This window comes from Xenia sp. Carnegie-2017, unplaced genomic scaffold (assembly GCF_021976095.1).
Source record: "Xenia sp. Carnegie-2017 unplaced genomic scaffold, XeniaSp_v1 HiC_scaffold_22, whole genome shotgun sequence".
In the NCBI taxonomy this organism is placed as follows: Eukaryota; Metazoa; Cnidaria; class Anthozoa; order Malacalcyonacea; family Xeniidae; genus Xenia; species Xenia sp. Carnegie-2017.
The window spans coordinates 10,926,010-10,936,157 of NW_025813485.1; the positions used below are offsets into that span (position 1 = coordinate 10,926,010).

General features: G+C 34.0%; 1 protein-coding gene across 1 annotated transcript; it reads right to left on the reverse strand.

The window, feature by feature from the left end:
- Positions 1–282: 282 nt before the first annotated feature.
- LOC124445107 (adenosine receptor A2a-like) lies at positions 283–1,260 on the reverse strand. Its single transcript, XM_046995814.1, has one exon. It carries the CDS (start codon positions 1,228–1,230, stop codon positions 283–285), a length of 948 nt encoding a protein of 315 aa, XP_046851770.1. The 5' UTR covers positions 1,231–1,260.
- Positions 1,261–10,148: the final 8,888 nt, after the last annotated feature.

Sequence of the window (10,148 nt, forward strand, 5' to 3'; positions counted from 1 at the left end):
AACACTAAGTATTTACAATTAAAGGCAGCATGTGGATGATTACACGTCTCGAAATAACGGCTAACAATTCCTGTTTAGCGGGCAAATTTTTGTCTTGCTGGTTATTTTGAATTGTGACCGAATCAAACCTGACTTTGATCGACCTAAAATAATATCGACTAGTCATCTGGACCTGGCACCATTTAGCACCATTTGAGCGCTTAGTACGTTTTAGAACATTTTGATAAATAGTAGGGTTTTTTGCATCTTTAAATTTTTTAAAAAAACATTCAGTGAATAGACTCAGGCTCCGGTTTTTGTGACACGTAAACTCATCTCGTTTTCTACACTATTTTGAGTACGCTTTATGATCTTGACAAAAGCGCTCCTGAATTTTCGCGACTGCAAGGCATAAGCGAAAAAATTTACCGACGAGTTCATGAGCACGAATACGAAATGAAAGTCGCGAAACCAGTGAAGATTTGTACAGCCGCACGATTTGCAGAAGTTCAACAAATACGAGCACAGAGTTGACGGAACATAACAACACAACATGGCAAGAAGAATGACAGCGAACATTTTGGTCACTTTCATTTCTGTTTCATGCGCACTCACAACTAAGGCGGGCGTTGGGAATGCAAAATCTGTGCGACGATTAGCAGGCAGCGCACGTTTCACCATGTTCTGTGTTCTTTTTCTCATCGTTTTCAACACCATAATACATGTCAGACAAGTTGTTATCGATGCAATAGCAACACAAGTATTGGCAAATATGAAGGAGTATGAAACGTAGTCGACTTCGAAATATACATTGGGTAGGCTGAGCGACAAAAGCCAAATGCTTGCTATCGTCAACACTATCCGTTTGCTCGTCACACTGCTGTTGTAAATGTATGGTTTTCTAACCGCGAGGTATCTTTCTACTGCGAGAGTAGTAATGCTCAACACGGAGGCGCTGCATGCAATGAAGTAGCTCATATGAGCCGAATATCGATCCTCTTGCAAGAGCTTTTTGCCTACTCCCTCTTTCAAATGTATGACGACCATGATAGGATCAGTGAAAAGTCCCACGAGCAAATCAGCTACGGCTAAATTTACGACCAGCCAATTGAATGGAGTGCGGAGATTTCTGTTCGGGTTAAGAACGACGGCTAAGATTATCAGGAGATTTCCTGGGATGCTTGTTAGAGTAAAGAAAATACATAGACCGGCTGTAAGGAACGATAGCTCTGTCGGCGCGGGAACTGCCATAGAGATTGCACAATGTTTCTCGAATAAATCTTCACCAACTGCCATGACTTTTTGATGATGTGCAAAGAGAGAATACAATAATATATTTAAAAATATACATGCCATATATGCCATGTTACGTGCTACAAACAATGCACTCGGAAAACAATTTTATCACTAATGCGTTACAAATGATTGAACGTCCGCACCTGCTTCGCAAATCTCCGCGTCCATTCGTTTATATATTTAGAACATGAAACAGCGGCCAATGTTTTGTTGCGCCTTGCATAATATTTTGCAAAGCAAAAATTTTTTTCTTCTCATTAAAGTAAATTACCCTATTAACTGCAATCTCCTAAATTTCCTTTTAGAGTACTTTGATCCATATCTTATGATTATAATCAATGGCCATCTTTCCCATGTAGCTACAGAGTTGAAAGATGACCGAACATATAATAATTGCACAAAATATGCCAGTATATTTTTTGAGTTGTCTCAAAATATGTCACCCTTTAGATCTATCGCTTCTTCACTCACTCGTTGTTTCCGTTGAAGTATTTGTGCTCAAGTGAAATTTGACTTTGAAAAGATAAGGCAAAATATAGTTGTTACGATAATACATAAAGCTATAGAGCTAAATATTTCAATAAAAAGAACAAGCTATCACTTTTTTATTCTTCTTGCCATCTTCTTCAAATATATAGTTCAATTTTTTTAAAAAAAATTAGTTGGGTCTGAGCATGATATCAAGAACTATTCAGACCGAGGGAATGTTACTAAGGTCTGAATAACTCTTGATACATCATGTGAAAACTGGCTTCAATTCTTTTAAATCAGTAAATAAAGAAGATTTATATCTATTATAAAGCCAAAAAGTTTTTTGCGCTTCGACATAAAATAAGTTTAACTCATATAGATACCTTCGTTTGTTTTTAGTTCGCTTTTGTCTTTTTGTCCTAAGTCGCTAGCTACTTTGTGAAAACCCTTCTGATTGGCATTGTAACCCTTTTCGTGTTTTTTCCCTGTTTTATTTTCAATAATTTGGGCCAAATCAGTTTGGGAAACCCTTGCAAATCTCGATGAAGATTCAGCCATGATACTTTTCCATTTTTGTCACATGAAAAATTACGTAATCAACAGAAAATTTTCAATCTTGTTGTAGTCATTGAGAATTGTCTTTATGTTCTTAGACGTAGCTAATCACAATTGAGAATGAAACAACATTATTCAAGCACCAAGAGCTCTCTAACAATCTTAAGTTTTGTCAGGTTTGTTTGTCAAGTTTATTTGTCGATACAATTTACAATTGTAAAAACAGCAATTAATGAAAATCTTTTCATGTATCATAAATCAAAATTCAATGTGCTAAATGTGAAAACAAATTTTGATATTACTAAGATAAATATCATTGTGATATATTTGCATGAAAATTTAATGACCTCTTTTCAGGCCAGATATTGCTTTTTTTGCAAATTTAATATCTTAGTGACACTTTTACTTACAAATTTTCTATATTTTGAAATTTTCTCCGTTAAAGAACAATTGGCATGCACATAAGTGCAGCTTTGTGTGAATTTAATATTTTTCGACTAGTTAATTCGAAATTCATTTGTGGATCCCCCATGGTATTATTTTTTTATCCCACGCTTAGAGAGAATTATCTTCTTACTAAAAGCGTTAACTTAAGTTAATCATGATTTATGAGTTTAGGTACAGGAACTTTAATGAAACTACAAATGCATTTCAAAGTGCCCATGCGTTTTCAAAATATCAAGCTTAAGCCTTTAACGAAAATATGGGAAACTGAAACGCTCAGAATATTACTGAGCAGTGAATGTTTACATAATGTGGTTATTTGTACGTACATAGCTAAGAAAAAAATAGGGACAGTACCATAGACAATTTCTAAATTATTAGTTTATGGAAGTGTTGTTGTGTGTAAAGGAAGTTAAAATGAACTTTGCGAGCAGTTTTTCTTCCAATCTCCGAAATTCTTAAAAAAAACAGTAAAGACAAGCCACTTTACCTGTTATTTTTAATTTTCTCTCAAATTTTCACTCTTCTTCGGGTGCTTGATGTTTTTCAAATCTACAATCATTAATGCAGTGATATTTATGGTATCCACGTGAGTTAAATTGAGACAGCAAAGTTTGATAAAACGCGCCTTACATTTTTCTTTGTATAGTTATATACGCATCTGTTCATTAGCAACTATTTTAATGAATGCACATGCGCATTATACATCAAAAAGTCACTCTTAATATGGACATTGTAAAATGCAAGGCGTAGCTTCATTAAATGATAATAACGACGCAGGTGAATGTAGAATGTAAAGCATATCTTCGCGTTAGACATGTAGAAATCATTTTGATAGTGTCTTCATATTGATTACATATATATCAACATCGACATCTCTGTATGTATTTTAATCAAACGTGTCGTTTTTCGTAACTATATTACAATTTCTAATTTAAAAGCGAAATTTTTTACCTGACAGATATGATTAAGAGACATCGGGCGATTTGGAATGAACGAAATCGTTCATGTTGCTACCTATATATGGATAGCGATGATAGGAATCTGCATGGAATCATAAGCTTTTCTCTAGATTTTATTTGATAGGTAGTTATAAACTGACGTTAGCATCAACTTGATAATAACTAGGAGGAAAAATTTCACTGTGCCACAGGCCACTTTTGCTCTGGGCAAAGGCATCTGCGTACGGGAAAATAATCAGCATTACCATTGAGTGAGTTCATAAATAACGTTGTTAAAAATCTACTTTGATAAAGTAAGCAAGAATTACGCTTTCCATGATAAAAACACTGAAAATTATTAGTTCTTGCCATCCTCCTTTTAGGTAAGGTTGAATCTAAATTTCGCGGACAACGAATGATGTAACAGGCAAGAAATTTCAGGAAAAACCTTTTAAATTGGAAATTTTCATTCTGATGAGGACCGATTGAGATGAACTGATGATTTTTAATAGTTTTACCCTTTGGTGTTTTACGAAACATTTGCTCAATCCTATACAAAATTTGTCTGCTTTTTTGATAAAATAACGTTTAATAGATCAACTACCAGTCCATTTCTGTAAAATAATAGACTGCCAAAAATATTTTCAAGTCAATCAGAGCCCGCTATTTCAGAGTTAGTGTCGCATGCTCTACAATCTACATAATAATGCACATTAACATGTTGATGATATAGGTGTCTCAATGCATAATTTACAAAAACATAACTGCAATTTTTTAATTTATTTTTGGCTTCTACAGACTTCTGCAAATTATATAATCTGAAGGAAACATTCATTGAATATATAAAAGGATATCTGTTTCGCCAACGTAGAGCGTAAACAAAATTCAAACCAATTAATGCACACAAAAAAATGCCCAAAAATAAAATTGTCTTTTTCATAACTTCAAGAAAGTGCGATCATAACTAATGCATTTGTCAAGTTTACTTTATTCTTGAATTACTGAGTCTATTTACGTACTTTGCTTTATTTTTGTTGTATTTCTTCCTGACTTCTTTCAGTGTTCATTTTTTGCACTTCTCTTTTCCTTTAAATTTAATTTTTTTCTTTGCCGCTTTTGTTCTGTGGATGTCGACTATGTACAAAGTTTTAATTATTCTTTTTTGAGTTTTCGACCCTTGCAGAAAGTTCGTCGTTTTTTACGTGCATATTGGCAATTAAATACATGCACTTTGTCTACATCTTAGCTGCAGGTGAATTAATGCTGATATGGCATCTTTTGACCTCATGCGGTTGAATTGTTTTAGGTTGAATTGTTAAATTATATATAATATATTGTCTTTTCATTGTCTTTAAACAAAGAAAAATGACACGAGAGGGACGGCAAATAAGTTGGCTAGCCTCTGTTTACAAAGTACGTTTCGCTCTAAAACGTGCTGCATTATTTGTAGTGATTTTAAAGATAAAGTTAAGATAAGCAACAGCACCAGTTTTGCCTCAGACCAAATCTTCGTCGTTAATGGCAAAACATATTGCTTGCATAAGGTAAATGCATAGCTTACTTAAACTCTTCTGTGAATTAAATATATTATCTACTGTTATTGTTGAAATTACGACTTAAAGAGAGCAATTGCCATATTAAATGGATTGAAGAGTGAAGAAATTAAGGATTATTTTTGTTTGCTTTATTTACTGTTTCTTTCAAGGTTCACAATAATGGACTAAAACTGATTATGTCAACATCTATCATTTACTGGGCGATTGCCAAAAGCATGAAAAATCAAAAGAAGCGTATTTCATGTTTGTACTCACTATAACACGACCTGTTGTTTTTGTCTAGCTACGCCACTGCTAAAATGTATACATAAATGAAGAAAGAAAGATAGAGAAAAGATAGAAACAATTAAAAGTAGAAAAGGTCGAAACATTGGTAGAAATAAAGCTAGACAAAAAGGTAAACAAGAATGTAGGTAAAAACGTCGACACCACAGTAAAAACATTAAGGTAGAACAGATAAAAACGTATGCATTAGACAAAACATAATCACAAAAGTAGACACAAAGGTGGACAAAAAGATAGACAAAAGATAGAAAAAATGATAAAAAATATGATAGGCACTAAGGTAGACAAAATAGTAGATACAAAGGTACAGTCAAAAATATAGACAGAAAATAGGCAAAAGGGTAGACACAAAAGTTAACAAAAAGATAGACAAAAAGATGGACAAAAAGATGGACGATAAGGTAGGCACAAAGATAGACATAGTTAAACATAGGTAAAAATAGAGGTAGACAGAAAAGATGCACAAGCAGATTGAAAAAAAGCCAACGAAAAAGGTAGACAAAAAAATTGACAAAAGTGATGACACAAAGGTGGATATATAAATACAGAAATAAAGGTCGACAAAAAGGTAGGCACAAAGATAGGCAAAAAGATTGATGAAAAGATACACAAGAGTAAATCCACAGGTAGATAAAATATGCAAAGAACTTTGAAAAGACGACTTCTCCAAGGACGATATTTGAAAAGTCGTTAATTGTTTCATATAGCTAAATGCAGACATGTTGTCATGTAGTCAATGTAATCCTACAGTTGTTAAAAGTCAATGTAATCTTGCAGTCGCTTAGTCAATTTTATCTTGAAATCAATTATTGTAATCATCATGTCGAGAGTCATGTAGTCACTTTTATTAAGTTTTTATTCTGATCTTTCTTTAACTTCTACAATCGCAAAGCGCTGTGGAAACATTTGCTCAGATGCCAGATATTTTGTCTTACATTCACAAAAACGTGATTCGAGTGCCGTGCATGACTCAAAAAAATAAGTTTATTATGAGAACAAAAATTTGTCGGTACAAATATCAAAACATCTGACCCCTTATTTTCATGGTGTAGGCAAGAGACAAAAAATTTACAGAAACAGACATAAAGAAGGTAGGTTGGAGCAACACGTTGGTTCAGCCTTGACATATAATATTACGTTTTACATATTTTTTAAGTGCAACGTTTTGAAAAACTATATTTAAAACTAAACACTTCGTGCTTTACGTGGTCTTGCACAGTTTTTTAAGCTCAACAAATTTTTGAACACTAAATCACGTGCGCTTCAGTGGTCAAAACCATGTCCTTCCATCAACCGATCTCCCCTTCAAATCTCGTCCAGTCTAACATAATTTTTCGAAGAGCGACATGTTGAACAGTTATATCAAGGATTAGATAACATCCCATATAACACGTACATCTCGAGTGACTCAGATTTAAGGGATACGGCCTTGCACTTTTTCATGTACAGCTAGAAAAAAGAATATTAGCTATGAAAAAATCGGTGTTGTGCATCGAGCTCGTCAAGTGCACTCAAAAACACACACTCTTATAGCATTTAATCGTATAAAATAAATATACATCAGCCGATCAAACGCAAGTACAAAAACATTTTTTTATAGTGGGACTCCATTCAGGCTGAGCAAATCAGCCAAAAGTAACGCCACCGCCACAACAACATAAATTAACACACACAAAACTAACGATAATGATTTACATTTTTATGAAAAAACTCAGAGAGAAGTCCATTGGTGAAATTATAGTCTTTCAAAATTCAAAACCAAAAGTGCTTATCTGAAAGTACTTTGAATTTAAAATTAAACACCTTTGATTTATTTTCATCGCTGCTGCTTGCTGTGACTACACCTAGATCCACTACTGGTGTGGCGTAGGCAGCCTGCTATGTAAATATTTTGGTTTTCGCTTGCTGTAAAAAACATATTTTTTAAAGATAAATAATGCTAATGGTGAAAAATTTACCTAGCATGAACAAATTTGCATGCTGGCTACGGCATTGTTCTAAGTAGGATGATAAACCAAAACAAAGATAAAAGAACTGCTCTGACCCAAAGGTTTGTTTCTATCTTCATATTTTTATTCAAGAAAAGCTTATGATTTTGTGCATGAAAAGTTTAATTTAGCATTTCCTCATCTGATAATAATCCACACTTGCTATAGTCTTAGGTCATCGAGGATTCTCATGAAATGCATTATTTCAATGAAGTCGAAGACAAACCAAAAAATCCAGTTTTTCTCTTACGCAAGAGAATGTATTTGCCATCAAAAGTCTTCAATCTTTTCATGTAATGTTACCTCATGTACGTATAATTGCACCTTCTAATAAGTGTCTTGTCGTTTTTAGCCATGGCATTTCTGGAGTTGAGTTCATCAAGCAAGCGATCAAATATACTTATAAATTGCGCAGTTGCACCGCATTCTTTAAACTGTTGAAGTTTTAGCGTATTTGCATTATTCCAATGCATTAGTAACATTAGAAGTGAGTGCTTGCACAGTTAGATTAACTTTTATTTTTTGTGATTGCCAATGAGTATGACAAGATTGACGCTTGTTTGCTAATCGCAAACCCTCCGATTCCTGTAGCTATGCTAGCTTAATTGAATAATCACATCTTATCAGGTCATTACCTGCATCTTTTAATTCTCCCAGTTCATCAATGCACATCTCACTAATTTGATCATGTGACATGCATGAAAACAAGTATAATCTTCCAAACGTGAGTCCCATGGATACAAAAATTATGCTTGATATTGTTTAAAAAAGCTTCATCATCGTTTGATGAGAAAATTGACCATCAGCAGTTGAGCTGGTCACTCTTGCACTAACATCATGTAGTCTGGCAATACATTCTCTGGACAGGTCGGCTTTCATCTGTCCATTAATTACATCGGTTAGAAAGTAATTACAGTAACTTTAAATGAAGAATCTACAGCAACAGCCATGTACGTATAGTTTCTGTTTCTTCAGGCAGTGAGTCATCATCATATATGTCAATTCCTATGTTGATAAGCCAAACACGTGGTTTCGAACATGTTCTCTACATGTTTGCGAATTGCCATTTTATCCACCAATAAGGCACATAGAAGTTCCTTCCCTTTTCAGCCTTAAATTTGAATGCAACAAATGCACCTGGCATGAATCCAGAATCCCCGTCAAATACATAATACCAAGTGTGGATTGTAGTTAAATGAGGCAATACCAAATTAAACTTTTTGACGTAGTAGTCATTATCTTTTCTTGAATGAATTGAGTAAAAGAGCAAATAACATTAGCTCAGTACGGTAGGAAACAGGTCTTTTATCATCATTTCTAACCTGTTTAATATATCTCTTGGAACCCTAAATAAGGACTTCAGCTTGATCATCATTAACAAGACCCTTCTCTTTTAAAATAGAAACAACAGAAGACAAATCATTGACTTTCATTTTCAAACCATCATTTTTCACTCACCATATTTTCGGTTTTTTCTTAAGAGACTCTGCTTTCTCAATGAGCATCTCTAACTAATGCTACATTCTATAAGGAGATTTGCAACTGTACATATAATCATGCAATGTACAATTGAAATTAGTCACCTCATTATCATGTAATATGACAGACATCATCGATCTATGCTTGGATCTGGCAGGGAAATCAAGCTATCTTCAATTTTACTTTTCTCACTTAAAATACAAACTTTATTCACTGGAGCACTGGATAGGATTTTTAAATATCAAGCAGCATCAGGCAAATCTTTACTCCAATCATCTTTCTCCTGTTAAAATATCCAATCAAATAGTGTTAAGAGTACATTTAAATGAAGATACGTTAGTTGTAGCATACATACAACAGCATTTTTAAAAATTTGTGACACTGCAATTAAATTTAACACAACCCTTTGCATAATACTTTTTGCCACTTGGTCAGAAAAATGTTTCATAACATCCTGCTTCATTTCTGCAGGGTAAACTCATCCATACTTGGGGAGTTTTGCCTGATGCTGGATACACACGTCGCATTAAGTATAGGGTGTATCGCTTTTTCTGGAAAGCTATAAAGAATAAAAATTAGACAAATACCATTCACTCTAAAGCTAAGTAGTGGTGGCATTGACATTGAAAGACAAAAAGCGTTATCTAAATGATTTTGCCATGAAAATTTTCTTTTTCTAGCATTATTTTTGCATCTGTTAACAAGGCAAGTTTGCAGCATTTTGCTAGATAAATATGCAGATGTAAGCACTTTGAGATAATTCATAAATACGTTAGAGACAGCAAGTGGTACGTGGTCAAACTCCAAAAGGTGCGAAAAGTTTTCATTTTCCGAGCGCACGTCTTTCTGCCAATATGGACCACAAAATTTTCCCATATAAAGGCATGACATCATCCATGTTTTTGAAAACCTGTTGTGCACAAATAATTTATAGTAATTTGAATGACAAGCTCCCTCCAGTTATTATAGAACTCAATGGTCAACTCTCAACGGAAGCTCCCGGTTTTCTCCCGGTGCTCTGTGTTACACTAGCTAGGAAAATTGTCAAGAGGTAAATAAAATCTAGAGAGCAGGGTCCTCATGGAGAAAAGCTATATAAGTTCATAAGATTACCCTTGGTAAAACATATTAAATAAAGAATGAGAAAACCCTTC